The sequence below is a fragment of the Remersonia thermophila genome, chromosome 6 (genome assembly GCF_042764415.1).
Source record: "Remersonia thermophila strain ATCC 22073 chromosome 6, whole genome shotgun sequence".
Taxonomy (NCBI): domain Eukaryota; kingdom Fungi; phylum Ascomycota; class Sordariomycetes; order Sordariales; family Chaetomiaceae; genus Remersonia; species Remersonia thermophila.
This window is the reverse complement of record NC_092222.1, coordinates 2,043,715-2,060,350: the sequence shown is the minus strand read 5'-3', so window position 1 is coordinate 2,060,350 and position 16,636 is coordinate 2,043,715. Positions and strand designations below refer to the sequence as shown.

Genomic DNA, 16,636 nt, shown 5'->3' with positions numbered 1-16,636 from the left:
GGCGCAACGGGGTCGGGGTGGTCGTCGTGAGGATACCGGTTCTGGGAACGGGAAATGGGCCTCTCTCCTTTTCCCTCCAAGGGTTCGATCCAATCTCTCTGGCGGCTTCTTGGCTCTTTTGGCGGGTGGGTTGGTATGGGCTTTATTACGCAGCACACGCACGTCGCTTTTTCGTAATACAGTATACAGCTTTACAGTGGAGAGGAACTGTCTTGAAATGGGTTCAATATAGAAGGGCGGTTATTCAACGGAACTGACCGAGTCCATCTTTGCGTGGGTTTGTTTTGCCTAGAGAACGTCGGGTGGGTTCGCCCCAAGGCACGTGGGAGTTCTCTCTTGACGGGTGTATGGTCCTAGAAGTAGTACTACCCAGGTACTCTGGCAGGCTTCGTGAAGCCAACGCGTTCCTTGCTTTGTTCGGGACGGCTAGACGGCTAGACGAATAGCGGTCATGAACACTGAGCAACCTTGGGGTGGAAAACGGGACGAGCTGAGGAGGACGGATGATGTTGGATTTGAGGCGGCCCCCTTAGGATTTGTATCTATCGTAGACATTCCAAGTAACTCGTTTCAGAGAGACTCCAAACCCCCTTTCTTTTGCTTTCGTACCTACAGGTGGGTCTGGGAGGAAGGGGGCGCATATTCTTACGGCGCAATCTCCTCGGAACAATGTTTCCCATACTCTCTTGACGCAAAAAAAAAAAAAAAAAAAAAAAGACAAAAAACATCCATGTTGTCTATAAATTTAGCACACCCCCCCCCCCCCCCCTTAGGTACCCTATTTACGCCCTTGAACTCCCTTTTACCCCGTAACGCCCCTATTCCCCCCCTCTTCTCCTAGTCAAGGTTAGTTTCCATTACCTCCTCAGTCTACATACCCTTCATCCTCAAGAAACCGATAGCCTTCCTCCTCAGCAAAGACGTAATCATCCCTCATTAGCCTCATATCGACTCCGCTTCTCTCGAGCTCCCTCCACGCAGGCATGATGTGCGTTTCAACATCGGCCTCTTTGTGGAGATTCTCCTTATGAAGCTCTACGATCCACCTGGCATTCTCCCTCACAGGCCTCAGCGCCAAGCCGGCCCTCGCTCTCCGCCTGCCAGCCGCAGCCTTTGCCATAAGCGAGGAAGAGGAAGACCGAAAGGGCGGCTTCACCGCCTCCTGCTGCAGCGCCTCCCACCGTGCCAACAACGGCATGCGCGGGTCCTCGTTGAAGTGCATCTCGCGCCGGAACAGGCCGAGCTCGGCGTATCTGGGGCCCTGGACGACGCCGATGGTCGGGTCCGGGTGGCGCTCGAGCTGGCCGGCTTCCAGGTATGCACGCCCCCTCGCGGGACCCGTCTCGGGCATGATAGGCCTCCCTTCGGCGTCGTGCGTCGGCGGCGGGGGGTCCGGGTGCGGGATGATGGCCGGGGGCCGGCGGAGGATTTTGAACTGCCCGCCCGGGAGGGGGATTTTCACTTCCGTGACGGGCTGGGGCTTTTCTTGGTCGATGGAGAGAAGGTAAACGCGGCCGCTCGCGTCGCCTATGACAAGGCGGGATTTATCCGGGCAAAACATGCCTGCGGTGATCGGAGCGGGCGCCTCGAGGAGGTTTCGCACGAGGGGGTCCTTTTCGCAGCGGACGTTCCAAACCTTGACGACACCGTCCGAGGAGCCCGTGTAGAAGCGGTCCGGGGTGGTACCCCAGGCGGTGAACTTGACGCCGATGTCCTCGCGCTCGCGGTCGCCGCGGTACTCGTCAATCGGCTCTCCGTGGCTCAGGACGTGGATGGGCTTGTCTCCACGGCCCGTATCCCAAACGTACGTGTTCCCGTCGGTGCAGCCGGCGGTGACGTAGCAGCTGCGGAAGCTATTGGGCCTGGGAAACGTTAGCGACTTGGAGCTCGAGGACGAGCCGTTGACTAGCAAAACGTACATGATGGTGAGCTCGTTGACATCGATCGCGGCGCAGTCCAGCGTCATGATCGGACTGAAGGCATTGGTGCCGTGGATGTCCTTGTCGGCCGGCGTGAAGATGCGGATCTGGGTTCGCACGCTAGGCTCCAGATCGGGCCCCGACGGCGAGGTGGCCGCGACGAAGACTTCCTGGCTCGGGTGCCAGAGCACCTCGAACACGTTCAGCCGGGTGGCCGACGTGATCTTCCATCTCTCGCCCGTGATCCCGTCCCACAGGCAGAGCTCGCCGGCGTTCAGTCGATCCTCGGGAATGTCGTTATCGTCGCCTGTCCGACTTCTCGGCGAGTATCCGACGAGGAGCAGGTGCTTAACGCCCTCCGCGCGGCCCCATTGCATCGTCGCGGGATAGTAGGCCCATTTCTCGGTCGACACGGCGTTGCCCATCTCGTCAACGCGGGAGCACGAGTAGGATCGGTAGGGGCTGTTGGAAACGTCCGCCCCGTTGACCTTGTAGATCCGGATCGCGTCGATGGCAACGTCGCTCGCGGTTGCCACCAAGCCGTCCTTGGAAGCGGAGACAAAGTTCACATTGCCGTCGTGCCTCCACTCGCCCAAGAGCTTCATCGACGCGCCAGACTGCTCCACCTCCCAGATCTTGACCGTGCGGTCGAACGACGAGGTGAAGGCACGGTCGTGGGCCGCGTCGTAATCGGACGAGACCACCGAGGCATACAGCCACGGGTCCTGGCTCTGCCGCATGGCCTCGGTCGCGTTCTCGCCCTTATCCACCACGGGCCGGACGATTCGATGCTCGGGGTACGCGCGAAGCGTAACGTCGCCGCACGAGCCAAGGACCAGGTTTCCGGGCTTGTTGTATTGTTGGTTGTGCGCGTCCGAGTGCTCCGTGGTGCCGCAAATGAAGCCGTGGTTCGAAACCCAGGCGATGGTCGACACGTCGCCGGCGCAGCCCGTCCACTCAGTGCGCTTCTCCATGGCGTCCTCGCGGCATTTCTTAAACTCATTGGTAAACCTCGCGAGGGTGCGCATGGATCCAACGCCGCGATGGCCGCAGATTTCTCTTGCGAACAGCAGAGAGTGGACACGGCTCGATCTCGCAAAGCTGCCGCGCTTGTCATCCTCATCGACACCAACGGTAAGAACCGAGGGCGTGGGCTTGGTGGTGGCTTTGGAGCTGACCAGATCGGACAGAAAGCCGCCAATATCCTTCCGCTCCCTCCGAGGAAGCAGCTTTTCTCGCTTGACGGCATCCAGAATGACGGGAATTGTAGCCGGGTTCTTCTTGAGGAATTTTGCAAGGTCCTTGCGGGCATCTTTCCCGGGCTTCGCGGTGCGCTTCAGGTTTCGCTTGACGAGCGCATTCAGGACCGAGACCTCGTCATCGGTAAAGTCCACGTGGTAGAGAGCCGTGCCATCCGTTAGCTGGATCGAGCCAAGCGCTCGGGGCGTCCGGGTCCCGGCCACCACGGATGCCCTTTCTGCTGCCGTGCGATACGGGTGTCTTGATGAAAACCATGTCGACAGCGATTTTGGCGTTGGCAGTGTTGCCGACGAAGAGCTTTTGGGTGGGAAGGTTGTAACGTTCGCAGGTAATGGGTTGGCAGGCGCTGGTGGGGGTACAGGTTTGGCAGCGGACCGCGCGGGGCGGTTACGATCGACAGCTGCCTTTGTCCTTGCCCGCTTCAAGGCCTGGGGAGGTTGGACGGGCTCGGGGGCCTTCCGGATCTTCTTGGTGTTGACAGGCTTCGCGGGCTGGACGGCCTGGAGAGGTGGCGGGTTGTCGTCGTCGTCGTCGTCGTCGTCGTCGTCGTCGTCGTCATCATCGATAACGATCACCTCGGGGGGCGGGCGAGGATGTGCTGGGGGACCAACGCTTGGCCGTGGGGGTTGTCTCTTGGCAGCGCGCGGGTGCGGCGGTGCTACCGGCGGTGCTACTGGTGGTGGAATCGGCGAGGTCGAGATGGCACGGGCCGTCCGCAGGGGAGCAGGTCGCGGAGGGATGGGCGGGTTGGCCCGGCAAGGGGGCATAGGAACCGTGATTTCGGGGCTAGATGCATCATCGTCGAGCCCATTGGACCCCGAATGGTTGGCCGGCGGGTCGCCGAAGAGTTCGGCTCCCGAAACCAGCCTTACGCGGGGCGAAGGAGGTGTGCGTGATGTCGCGGCCTATAGCAAGGGGGAAGAAAAAAAGGGGTGGGGGGAATTAGTCTCGCGGCCACGTTCAAAGAGGGGTTCGGTTCGCCGGTCAGCCTTACGAAGCGCTGAGCAGCGTTTTCGACCAGTAAGTCGGCCTTCTGGGCGATTTTCGCCTGGAGTTCCGGGCTGATGGTTCCATCTCCTCGACGGGACACTTCGTTCTTGAGTTCCTGGTCGACCAAGTCGTTGACGATCTGGCGGGTGGGGGAGAACAACGCTTAGCTTCGATGAAACGAATCGTCAAAAAAATAGACAGAAAAAACCCCCATGCCGCTGAACGGCACAAGGAGAGAACGCACCTGAGATCCAAAGGTGGACGTCTGAATTCCGTTGCTCTCGAGCTGCGCAAGTTTCGACTTGATAAGCGGGAAGACCTGGGTGGCTAAGCAGGAGAAGAGAAGGTTGGGGTCGACGATGGGCGCGGTCGAGGGCGAGGAGGACGGGGACGCGTCCGAGCTGGGCTCGGACGGTTTGCCTGTCCGTCTGGGATGTGAACTCGTCAGCAAAAGCCTGCTTCGTAATGGCACCGCATTACATTGCCATTTTTTGTCGGCGTCGGCAGTTGTAGAGGGGGAAGCTCAGGCTCGAAGGTAGCAACAGAGGCCCAGCCTGGACTTGGTTGGAGCAGCAGCAGCAGCAGCAGCAGCCCCCAGCGGCTAGCACACCCCCCAAGACAGCCGCGACAGCCTCCAAAATGCAGCGAATCCCGCCTGCGCCGGTTCCATGATGCAACTGGATGACAGGGGAACCGAGAAACGCGTAAAGGCAGAAAGAAAACGCGTCGGAAGAGGGTTACGTACCGTGATGCCATCAGCAGCTAGCATTCGCCGAGGCGTAGGGAGGATGGAATGTAGTAGCTAAAGTTAGCCTTTCTACCTAAAGCTAATGAACCAACCATACTTGAGCTTTATCTTATCAGCCATATGCTAGCCAATAATATTCAAGTAAACCGTCTACTACTTATAATTCTATTAAACTGCTACTTAAGAGTATAAGTATTTTCTAAAAGCGAAAAGTAAAAAGAAATCCCTTGCTAATTTGTATATAATTTTTAATTTATTTTGTTGAAAAATACGTCGAAATCTTGCTGCGACCTTATATTTCTTACTCCTTGAACTTAAGATTCTCGATGTACTCAGAGCTTCAACGTCGGGGTTTGCAGCTGCGTAGCCCTCCAAAACCAAAGAATTAAAGCAAACGCCTAGACAGAAGTATTTTTTTCCTCTGCGACAACTTCGGGGTCGGTGCTGCTCTGTTGTGGCCCGAGAAGATACAAGAGCCTCACATTTGCAAGAGCAAGGGCATTTCCCCTGGTACCTTACCTACTTAGGTACCTACCTCATCGGGGAATCTTGTGTGCCCACCTCAACCTCTCACAGATTCCAACGGTGCACTGGCTACCGTAGTCGCCCGTCCAGCCGCAGCTAGGGCCCGACACCCGCGGATCCGGGCTTCTCAGGTCCTGATCCATGGACGTCTCCAGACCCCACGTCCCACCTGCCATGGGGGAATGGGATCGCAACCCCGTGGGGTGAAGCAGCTGGTGCTCGGCAGCTTCGCGTTGCCGCTCGGTCGCGACAACACGTGACGGGGCGCGAGAGAGAGTTGCTGCATCGGCTGCCCTGCCCGCCAAGAGAGGCTGTGAGGTGAGGCTTATCAGATCGCTTTGGTATCAGGACAGTTCGCTGGTCTCGCCGCAAGGCCCTGCACGAATCCACCGTGGGGCATCGGCAGAGCGAGCAGAAAGCTATTGCTTGCTATCTAGCCTGCCTGGAACAAGCCTAAGGCAGGTAGATATCCAGGGGCCTGCTTTGCTCTTTATACAAACTACCTATTATAGGCTAGATATCGGCCTGAAAAGTAGCTGAACCAAGAGAACTAGAAAAACCAAGTCGAAGAAAATGATGTGTTTTTCCCCCTAAAATGCATCCCTACAATACCTATGGTAGTTGTGTTGTTACATCTGCCTTATCTATTCCCGGCCCTCGGTCTTGAGCCGTGGAGAGAGGTGGAACGCAGCCGGCGCCGAAGTGCCGAGGCATCCATCCAATCCACTTACACGAACCGCCTACCTGAGGTAGGTACCTCAGTTTCTTCCTGTCCACCACGATGGCAAAAAACCACAATGGCCGGGGACTCTGTCCTAGGTACCCGTGGTGCAGAGAGGTGCATGGCACATCTACCTGTACCCTATGTACTTTGCAAGCCCCCCGCGATTCAACGGCCGTACTCGCTTTGATCCCGCCAAAGGAAACAACGACAACCACCTCATGGAAGGCATGCAAAAGGAACAAGAACAAGAACAAAAACAAACCCTGTCGAATAAAGAATACTTTGGCTAGCGGTATACAAAATATCCAAATACTGCAACACACCAACGCAGGCCAACCCATGCCCACGGCCCCCCCCAAACACCATCCTCTGTCCGACCGGCCCTCCGGGCCTGCCTTGGACCACCACACCATCGCCGCCGTAGCCGCCGCCGTAGCCGCGACGACGACAAGCTCAGAGCTTGGGCTTCTGGGCAGCATTGGCCGCGATCTCCTCGTACATGCGCTCAATCTCCTTCTTGAAGGCGCGCGCCGCGTTGGGGCGCTTGAGCTTGAGACTTTTTTGGTTGGCGTGTTTCGTCAGCGATCCGGATCCATCATGGCAACGAGGGAGGAAAGGAAAAAAAGAAAAAAAAAAAAAAAGAAAACTCACGTGGGCGTCAAGAGCTCGTTCTCGATGCTAAACGGCTCAACGTCAAAGTAGCAGTTCTTGACCTTCTCGAAGCTGTTGAACTTGTGGCCGGTGCCGATCTTGTCGAGCAGGCGCAGGAAATCGGCCTTGACGCGGGGGTCGTTGGCGGCGGCGCGGAGGGCGTCCTTGTCGTCGGCCGGGACCGACTTCTTGAGGATCTTGCTCGCGTAGGGGGCAAAGGTGACGGGGTCGACGCCGAAAACGGCGACGAGCGACGACTCCTTGGGCTCGCCGTGGACAAAGGCCATGGCGATGAGGTTGGAGCTGCCCAGGTAGACGTTCTCGATGCGCTCGGGCGAGATGTACTCGCCCTGGGCGAGCTTGAGCACGTTCTTCTTGCGGTCGATGATCTTGATGCGGCCGAGCTTGTCCACCTCGACAATGTCGCCCGTGTGGAACCAGCCGTCGGGCTCGAGCGCCTTGCTCGTCTCCTCGGGGTTGCGGAAGTACTCGCGGAAGATGACGGGCCCGCGCACGAGCAGCTCGCCGCGCGGGTTGGGCTTGTCGTGGATGGTGTAGTCGTAGTCGGGCACCGACTCGATGCACAGCTCGATCGAGGGGCACGGGGGGCCGACGTTGCCGGTGGTGAAGTCGCCGGGCATCTGGACGGTGCCGACGGCGTACGTCTCGGTCATGCCCCAGCCCTGGTAGAAGTTGTTGCCAAAGGCGGCGCGCAGGAACTCGTGGACGTCCGGGTCGAGCTGGGCGCTGCCGCTGATCATGGTGCGCGTGCGCTGCAGGCCGACGGCGGCCAGCACCTTGGGGGTCCAGATGCGGTCGTACAGGAAGTGCTTGTTGGTGGCCTGGCCGGGGGGCAGCTTCATGGCGGCCTTCTTGGCGTCGATGACGCGCCGCGACAGGGCGCCCTTGAAGCCCTCGGCCTGGATGGTGGACGCCTGGATGGCCGAGTTGAAGCGGTTGTAGAGGCGGGGCACCGACATGAAGGCCGCGGGGCGCAGCAGCTTGATGTCCTCGACGAGGCCGGCGATGTCGCCGTGGAAGTAGCCGACGGCGGCGCCCTCGACGAGGGCCGTCTGGTCGGCCATGCGGCCGTAGATGTGGGCCAGCGGGAGGTACGAGATGTGCACGTCGCCGGTGCGGACCGTCTCGTTGACGCGGGCGGCCGCGATGCCGGCGACGCCGTTGGCGTGGGTGATGACGACGCCCTTGGGGTCGCCCGTGGTGCCCGACGTGTAGTTGATGGTCAGGATGTCCTCGGGCTTGGGCGGGCGCATGGGGCGGCCGGAGCGGGCGCCGAGGGCCTCGACGTCGGCCAGGGACACGATCTTGATGCCGACGTTGGCGGCGGTGGCGCTGAGCAGGTCGCGCTTGGAGTGGCCCGCCATCTCGCCGGCGTCGAGCGGGTCGAGCGAGATGATGACCTTGAGCGTGGGCGTGCGCGGGGCCAGCTTGAGCAGGGTCGGGATGTGGGGCAGCGAGCAGGCGACCACGACGAGCTCGCTGTGGTTGACAATGTACTCGGTCGTCTCCGGGCCGAGCGTCTCATAGAGCGACACGGGCCACAGCGCCTGCGAGACCAGAGCCATCTCGGTGATCTGCCACTCGGGGCGGTTCTGCGACCACAGGCCGACGCCGTACTTGGCCTTGTCGTCGACGCCGACCTGCTTGTGCAGCTCAACGATGCCGGCGCCCAGGTTCTTCCTCCGCTCCGCCACCTCGCCGTACGTCAGCCAGACGTAGCGGGGCTCCCACGACTTGGTGGCCGGGTTCCACGGGCGCCATCCCAGGCACCGGTTCTTGGGGAACTGGGCAAAGGCGTGCTCAAAGAGGTCGTGGACGGTGCGGTGGTTCGGGTCGTACGTCTCGAGCAGCGGGCCGTTCTGGACGCGCCAGTGGCGGTAGACGGCGGTGCGGTTCGGGCGCTCGGTGCCCGGAATCGGGACCGCGTACGGCACGCCGGGGGGCGGCGGCGTCGCCAGGGTCTTGATGTAGTCCCGCGTGTTCTGCTTGGACGGAGCCATGGCGACGGGCGCGGCGATTGGATCGGCGAGTCTCTGGTATCGGCGACGACGGAAGGGAACAACAACAGGCGGCTCCTAAGCCAAGGGGGCCTAACGGAGCGACGAAGGGAGCGCTTCGAACACAAAAAAGACAACAATCGGGTCAACAACAAAAAAGCAAGGAAGCGGGCGCGCCGGTTTCCACAAGGCGGGAGGAGGGGGGGGGAAGAAAGAAAAAGGGACAATTCAAGAGCAACCACGGCACGGTCCCCTTTTTTTTGGTGATGATAAGAGAAACGGGGAGGAAGAGTTGGGGATGAACAAAGAGCGGCAGGCCGGCTCCTTTTCCAAGGTTGTCAGTCGGCACTCGGCAACGAGCATGTGGTTTTGGGGTGTGGAGGGCGCTGAGCCGAGCATGACAGGGGTGCCAGGCCCAAGGAAACCAGAGAATGCCGGGGTGTCGCACTTTTGGCTCGCGCGAGAGGCGGCCAAGCACGGGCAGCGCTCCCTCGGGACGATTCGACGGGCAATCAACATCTCGTTCGGCTCCCGTCCCCATGGACCACACACCCATCATGAAACACCTCCCGAGTCAATTGGCAACCCTTGGGGGAATTGATTGATTTTCATCCCATGCCCATTATCAGCTCAGGCCTGGCAACGGCCATATACAAACTCGACAGCGACACCCGTACACCTGTGTAATAGAAGCTCTTTCTTCACGCTCGACCTCGACCAGGGATGGATGCTGGTTCGGTCCCCAGAGTGGTGACGTCCAGTCCGGGGCGCTGTCTTGGGTCTGGGGGGGGGGGGGGGGGGACCACCGTTTGCGCCGAGGGTCAGCCTCGGCTGGGATGCATCTCGGTGGGGCCCTCCCCCCGGCGATGGTGTCGATTTTGGGGCTCGGGACGCAGGAGGGTCTCACTTTGCCAATGGCCAGCCGGCCACTGGCTGCAGCAAATCCTCCAGGGTGGATCGATCTGGAAGCATCCCCGCTGTCCTTCTCCGACGCCGAGAGGACTGCCTCTCCGCATGGCTGGAGCGGGCTTTGCCTTGAGGAACTAGCGCTCCCTCAGGTCGCATGCCTGCCAGGTTGCGACGTACACCAAGCATGATAGGATGGGATGTCCCTCCGGGAGCCAGCGTTGGCCGAATTTTAGACTGTGGGGGACGGCTTGAGCGTCATGCGGGGTGTGGAGAAGCGGGACACTACGTGCTTGGGAGATGTTCGATTCTACCCGTCGACGCTGGCCGTGAAGGCGGCACGAGACGGGAGCCCCTTGGGGTGCTGAGGGACTTGGACCGAGAGCGCTCTGCGCTGCACGAACGCGAGTCGGGTCTGTCCGACGAGAGAGGCAAGCTTACACACGTCGGCCTGATGCCTCAACTGTCCTCATCCTGGATTCCTCCATTTCCAGGCTCGATCCATCACAGGGCCATAAGCCTTTAAGAAAAAAAAAAAAAAACAGCGAGAAACGCAACAAGCCAACCGGCACAGCATCTCTTGTCGCCCACTCTCTGCTCGCCCTGCGCTGCTGGCTGGTTTCTGAATGCCTCGGGCGGACGTTGACCTCGGCAGGGCAGCTTGGCCCGCCTGGGCCGCCGACGCCAAGATCGGGGAAGCAATCCACCACTGAGAAACGTGGCCCATCCTATTTCCGGATGCGGATGGCCTGCGAGTAAGACGATGACTAAGCACGATGAGGCTGGTGGTGGCACGCACTGGCTGGACGCGTGCACGAGCCATCTGTCAAACCATCCCGTCCCGTCCTGCTGTATTCAACTAGTTATTGGAGTAGTTACCGTGTAAGTCTGTCAATCTCAGCTTCCGAAACGCCAAGGAGTCGGGAATGCTCGATTTCAGGACCCGACGTCAAGTTAACCTTAACCAAGAAAACTCCGGGGTAGCTAGCGATGGCTTCTTGCACGTCCTATTTTTTTTTCTCCGAGTTGCTCCTTTGCCTCTCTCGTCCAAGTGTTTCCGGCGGAAACAATTCTTCTCGATGGCCACCCCTCTGCCATCTCGCCGAGCGCCGGCACGGCATGTTCTTGATGGCCTCAAGCCACCCAGTTCCCTCGGCAAATCGTGGGCATTTCTGAGATGCGTACATTGCTTATGGATTCCTGCCCTGATCTAGGTGCTTCAGATGAACTTGCAGGCTGCCAAGGGCCCGTTGTGCGCCCCATTTTGCCTGCCTGCCATCCCGAACCCTCAGGTCCCTGCCCCCCCTTGGCCATCGCCGTGACAGGGCAACGCTCCCAAGATAGCTAAGCAAGCCACCCACCCACCATGAACGTAAAACGGCGATCGCATCGCCCCCCAAGGCGCCGGATCGACACAATGCCGGCGTCCAAGGCCCGCGGCGTGCGTTGCGCATGGCGGTTCCTGGCGTTTGACCGCGACGGCGTCATTGGTTCGCGGGGCGCCGCCATGTTCATGCGCGAGGAACCTCCCCGGGGATCTCTGTTTCAGAATTCCCATCGCGGCATCACGGCAGCCCAGCCCAGCCCAGCCCGGGCGCCGTCGACGCGTTCTGATGGAGGTATAACCAAGCTGCTATATGATCGAGATGGGCCTGGGGCCGGCATGCCTGCCCCGAGGAGCAGCCTTTGATCTTCATTTCTATACGCCCGTCCCCGCCTTCGCTCGTTTGGTTTGGTCTTTCTCTTTCTTTTCTCATCCATCTTGGTTGGTTGCTGGCTGCTGGCTGCCGCTTTTTTTCATTTCTTTTTGACTAAGTCGCTCCTTTTTATTTGTTTTCTGTGCTTCTAGTTCTTCACCCCTGGCTGGTTTTGTTTGCTCGCTTGAAGATTCTTGTGCTGGTCATCTCTCTCTCAACGACACTTACGATGAAACTGCCTACCATGAAAATGCCCGCCATGAAGCTCCCCGCCATGAAGATAAAACTCGCGACGTTCCCTCTGAACAGGGTGGTGCGGACGATGCAGGCCATGTTTGCTCTGCTCGTCTTGGCCTTGTCTGCTAGCGGTAAGGCTGCTCCCAGGATGTCTCGCGGCGATGGGGAGGAGAGAAAGGGAGGGAGGGAGGGAGGGGGAGAGAGGAAAAAAAAAAGAGGATCGGCCCGGAACTGACATATCCCCTCAGTCACCCAGTGGTACCACGCATCGACGCCTCTCCCGTCACCCGTCGAAACCAACTTTCTCCTCGCCGTGGCCGTCTGGTCCCTGATCTCGCTCATCGCTGTCGAGCTCCTTCCGCGCTTTCTGCCACAGGGTACGTTTGCCTCCTCTACCCCAGAACACACCCCCCCCCCCCCCCCAAAGCCCCTCGAGCCTCGAGGGAGACGGGGACCAATACAACACTGGAAACGCCTTTGCTCACTCGCCTCGCAAACGCTCCAGCTCCCCGCGCCCACCTAATCCTCCCCTTTGACCTCACCAACACGCTCTTCTACCTCGGCGGGTTCGCCGCCTTGGCCGTCTTCATGTCCCGCCTGGTCGTCTGCTGGACGTTCGTCTGCTACGCCGCGCAAGCCGACGTCGCCGCGGCAGCCGCGTCCTTTGCCATTTGGTCGGCGTCGGCCTTTTTGAGCGTTCGCGATATGATCAAGGAGAGGCGCATCCTCGCTGCGGCCCGGAGGGCGGAGGAGAAGGGGGTTGCGTAGGTTGGCGGTTGTCGTTGGAGGTCCAGGGAGGAGGAGGGGGATGATCGGCGCGGATACCCCGCCGAGGAGGAAAGAGAAGGGGTTTGGTGAGACAGGTCTCAGATCTCACATAGGGCTGAAGCGGCAGCGGAATCGGAGTCGTGGATGGCAGGTTGTCCATTCACAGCCCTCGCCGACGGGGCTGAGGATGGCGAAGGGGACGGGCGAAGGAGCGAGTCGCATCGCTGGCTTGGTTTGGGGAACCACAGCGACTCTCAGAGAGAGAAAAAAAAGGAGGGGACGGCGGAGGTATGCTGCGTGGTGGCCTATTCTTGTCGCTCTTCGCACCGCTTCCTTGATATGGGCATAAATGAGGGGTTCGGGTGCATTGGGACTTGTTCCACGGCCGGGCCGGGTCGTACAAGTAGTCTGATCCGCCGTGCCGGGACGGGCTGTGGTCAGCATCTCCTACACCGTAAGGTATGCCAGCCGGCCTTTGGGGGGTTGCGGCCACGACTTTCATAGAGTACATAGGGCCGCAGGGCTGGGGTTCGGCGATGTCCCCAACGTTGTGTGACGGGCGGGTGTGGGGGAGGGGGGGCCTCCAAGCGTCACGTGGATCGCGGAGCATGCGCGGGAGGGCGCATGGCCTTGATGGTTTTTTTGCCTGGCGCTGGAAGGGCGGGATTCGAGTGTGTTTTACCACAGGATGTGTGGTTACACAGCAGATTCTTGGCGAAGGCGTTGGGTAGGCATTGATGATGGCAGGATGGGACGAGGTAGAAACGATCAACATACGATTTGACGAGGACGGGGTGTTTGGAGAGCCTAATATCGCACAACGCATGCGCGGCTGGTCCCCGAACGCATGGGATTGGGAACGCATCCATGCCTCGACTAGGAAATCGAGGCCTGTTCAACCGTCTATTATAACGGGACGAGATGGACAGAGAGCCGGCTGCTTTGTCGACGCACGTGGCTCAATACCCGGGGATTCGCGATGCAGCCCCGGGATGACATGACCATCCAACTTCGTCTGCTGTCAACAGGGCCTGGTTCGGATGGTCCCCGAGCAACAGCCATTGATCGGCAGCGAGGCAACCCTCCGGCCGGCCGGCCCTCCCAACAACAGCTCGGGGAAACCGGACGGCTTCCAGGTCGGCTCCGTAACCCTCCCCCCAAGGCTGGCAGGCTGCTGCTGCTGCAGGTCCATGCATGCTGAGCCCAAGCTACCCCGCCACACCCGCGCGGCTCATCCGACATGAATGGCTGGGGCACGAGGGTGTGGGATGCCATGGTGCATCACGTCATATTGCTTGATCTGCCAAGACGGAGCTCATTCCACGCTGCTCTGGAGTCTTTTTGTCTGGTGGTGTTGGTCTTCAAGCCAAACGGATGGGATGGAGGAGGGGACGAGGGCGAACGGCCGACAGGGGAAAGCCAACACAGCGAGGTCGCCGGGACCCACTGCGAATGAAGATCCCGGATCCCGAAGTTATGGCCAGCGGGGTCCATGTGAGCACCTCCGATGGCCGGCCGTTGGTGGGGTTCTGCTGTCACTCGGGCTTCCAGGTCGTTCGGTTCTTGCCTCCAGCTGCGCGTCAAAGTCTGAAAGAGGGGAAAATCCCCAAAAAAGTTGGGACGCGGCTGCTCAGGTCGAGGTGATTCGGTTCAGGGCCGGCGGGGCGTGGAGAACCTGACCCAAAAAGAAAAAAAAACATTGAGCTCAAGGAAGTTTCCCATCTCCATCCAGTCATCTTACACCCTTTCCAATCCAGACTACAGGAGAGAAGTGTACCTATGTACTATGTAACTCCCCATGGTCGGTAATTTGACATGTGTCCTCCTAGTCCCCCCTTCAAAAGACATGCCAAGTCCAGTGCAGTTGCATGTTTCCGGAGTCAACACAAAGCCGTCAAGGTCAAGGATTGGCAACACAACCCCCTCTCCCCCCTCCAATCCCCACCCCCCGCAGGCCCCTTTTTTTTCCCCTTCTCCCGGGCATGGCTTTTGCGCGGGATTGGGAGCCCCGCGCCACCGAGTGAATGGTGCGATTGCGTGCTCGAGGCTCACCCCACCTGCCCCCAACCAGCAGCACACGCGACTGGGCCGCCTGCGCTGTCGTCTGTAACAAAAACTGACACGCGGCGGCATGGCCAAGGCGACATTGCGGCCGCAGAAGGAACAATGTACGTACATACAGCACGTCGGAGACCCGGCGGGGGCTTAGTGTATGTAGGTAGCGAGGGATCGAGGAGACGGAGGGGGAGGGGGGTGGGCGTCAGGGAGGGAACCTCCATCTGCGGCTTCGGGCACGCGTGGGGAGGCATGAGGACGGCGACGGAAAAGTAGAAAAGGGGAGCCCATCCCGCCGTCGCTGGTCCTGGCGAGGGGTCCCCCTTCTCTGCTCTCTCCTCCCTCTCTCTGTCTTTCTACAAACAAACGAACCGCTTGCTTCTTTGTTGTCGACCTCGTTTTTAGACTCTCCCTTGCTTTTGTGATACCCCTTTCATTGTTATCAGAGGACGAGTCCAGTCTGCCTGCCATGTCTGAGCACAAGTTTGAGACGCTCCAGCTCCACGCTGGGTACGTGTGAACCGCCGCGGCCGGCTTTTGAGCATCGAGACTGGTTCCGGAGCTGACAGGCGACGCACAGCCAGGAGCCGGACCCGACCACCAACTCGCGCGCCGTTCCCATCTATGCCACGACCGTGGGTGTTCTCCGCCTCTCGCTTCCGCGGGCCGGCTTCGGCCCGTTCCGGGTCACGGGAGAGAGCTGACAGGATCCCTCTCGCAGAGCTTCGTCTTCAATGACTCGGCCCACGGCGCCCGCCTGTTCGGCCTCAAGGAGTTCGGCAACATCTACTCCCGCATCATGAAGTGAGTAGGGACGGCCGGACACCACCAGCCAGAAAAAGAGAGGAAAAAAAGAAGCGAGCGTGGACTGACACCGCTGCCCCGCGCCACAGCCCGACCGTCGATGTCTTCGAGAAGAGGATCGCCGCGCTCGAGGGCGGCGTGGCTGCCGTGGCCGCCTCGTCCGGCCAGGCCGCGCAGTTCATGGCCATCGGCGCGCTCGCGCACGCCGGCGACAACATCGTCGCCACTTCGAACCTCTACGGCGGCACCTACAACCAGTTCAAGGTTCTCTTCTCGCGCTTCGGCATCACCACCAAGTTCGTCGACGGCGACAAGCCCGAGGACATCGCCGCCGCCATCGACGAGAAGACCAAGGCCGTCTACATTGAGAGCATTGGCAACCCGCGCTACAACGTGCCCGACATTGAGGCCATCGCCAAGGTGGCCCACGACGCCGGCGTGCCCCTGGTGGTCAGTACCCTCCCCCTCCCCTTCTCCCTTGTTCGGCGTGCTGAGACGCGAGAAACCAACAGGTCGACAACACCTTCGGCGCGGGCGGCTACTTTGTGCGCCCCATCGAGCACGGCGCCGACATTGTCGTTCACTCGGCGACCAAGTGGATCGGCGGCCACGGCACCACCATCGGCGGCGTCATCGTCGACAGCGGCAAGTTCGACTGGGGCAAGCACGGCAAGCGGTTCCCGCAGATGGTGGAGCCGTCCGAGGGCTACCACGGGCTCAAGTTCTGGGAGACGTTTGGGCCCATCACCTTCGCCATCCGCGTGCGCGTCGAGCTGCTGCGCGACCTCGGCGCCTGCCTCAACCCCTTCGCGGCCCAGCAGCTGCTGCTCGGCCTCGAGACGCTGTCGCTGCGCGCCGAGCGCCACGCCCAGAACGCCCTGGCGCTCGCCCGCTACCTCGAGAAGAGCCCCTACGTCTCGTGGGTCTCGTACCCGGGCCTCGAGAGCCACCCGAGCCACACCAACGCCAAGCGCTACCTCAAGCGCGGCTTCGGCGGCGTGCTGAGCTTCGGCGTCAAGGGCAGCGGCGCCGCCGGCTCCCAGATCGTCGACGGCTTCAAGCTCATCTCCAACCTCGCCAACGTCGGCGACTCCAAGACGCTCGCCATCCACCCCTGGACCACCACCCACGAGCAGCTCACCGACAAGGAGAAGATCAGCTCGGGCGTGACCGAGGTGCGTTGTTCCCCCCCATGCCCCCTCCGAGAGAAGCCAACGCTGACTGGAAACATAGGACCTCATCCGCGTCTCGGTCGGTACCGAGCACATTGACGACATCATTGCCGATTTCGAGCAGTCGTTCAAGGCGGCCGAGCAGGCCGGGTCGAATTAAAT

At 60.3% G+C, this 16,636-nt stretch overlaps 4 protein-coding genes across 4 annotated transcripts; 2 read left to right on the top strand and 2 right to left on the bottom strand.

Moving 5' to 3' along the window:
- Window positions 1-865: 865 nt before the first annotated feature.
- Window positions 866-3,946, bottom strand: VTJ83DRAFT_6743 (uncharacterized protein; the record flags this gene model as incomplete). The annotated part of the gene is made up of 2 exons (XM_071013488.1): window positions 866-1,862; window positions 1,920-3,946. 2 exons carry the CDS (start codon window positions 3,944-3,946, stop codon window positions 866-868), a joined length of 3,024 nt encoding a protein of 1,007 aa, XP_070864370.1.
- Window positions 3,947-6,619: 2,673 nt separating this feature from the next.
- VTJ83DRAFT_6742 (uncharacterized protein) lies at window positions 6,620-8,838 on the bottom strand (the record flags this gene model as incomplete). Its single annotated transcript, XM_071013487.1, has 2 exons — window positions 6,620-6,722; window positions 6,818-8,838. The coding sequence occupies 2 exons, from the start codon at window positions 8,836-8,838 to the stop codon at window positions 6,620-6,622; spliced, it is 2,124 nt and encodes a 707-aa protein (XP_070864369.1).
- Window positions 8,839-11,667: 2,829 nt separating this feature from the next.
- VTJ83DRAFT_6741 (uncharacterized protein) lies at window positions 11,668-12,443 on the top strand (the record flags this gene model as incomplete). Its single annotated transcript, XM_071013486.1, has 3 exons — window positions 11,668-11,806; window positions 11,924-12,052; window positions 12,181-12,443. The coding sequence occupies 3 exons, from the start codon at window positions 11,668-11,670 to the stop codon at window positions 12,441-12,443; spliced, it is 531 nt and encodes a 176-aa protein (XP_070864368.1).
- A 2,524-nt stretch (window positions 12,444-14,967) lies between these two features.
- On the top strand, window positions 14,968-16,634 carry VTJ83DRAFT_6740 (uncharacterized protein; the record flags this gene model as incomplete). The annotated part of the gene is made up of 6 exons (XM_071013485.1): window positions 14,968-15,008; window positions 15,079-15,133; window positions 15,220-15,302; window positions 15,392-15,752; window positions 15,815-16,477; window positions 16,536-16,634. 6 exons carry the CDS (start codon window positions 14,968-14,970, stop codon window positions 16,632-16,634), a joined length of 1,302 nt encoding a protein of 433 aa, XP_070864367.1.
- Window positions 16,635-16,636: the final 2 nt, after the last annotated feature.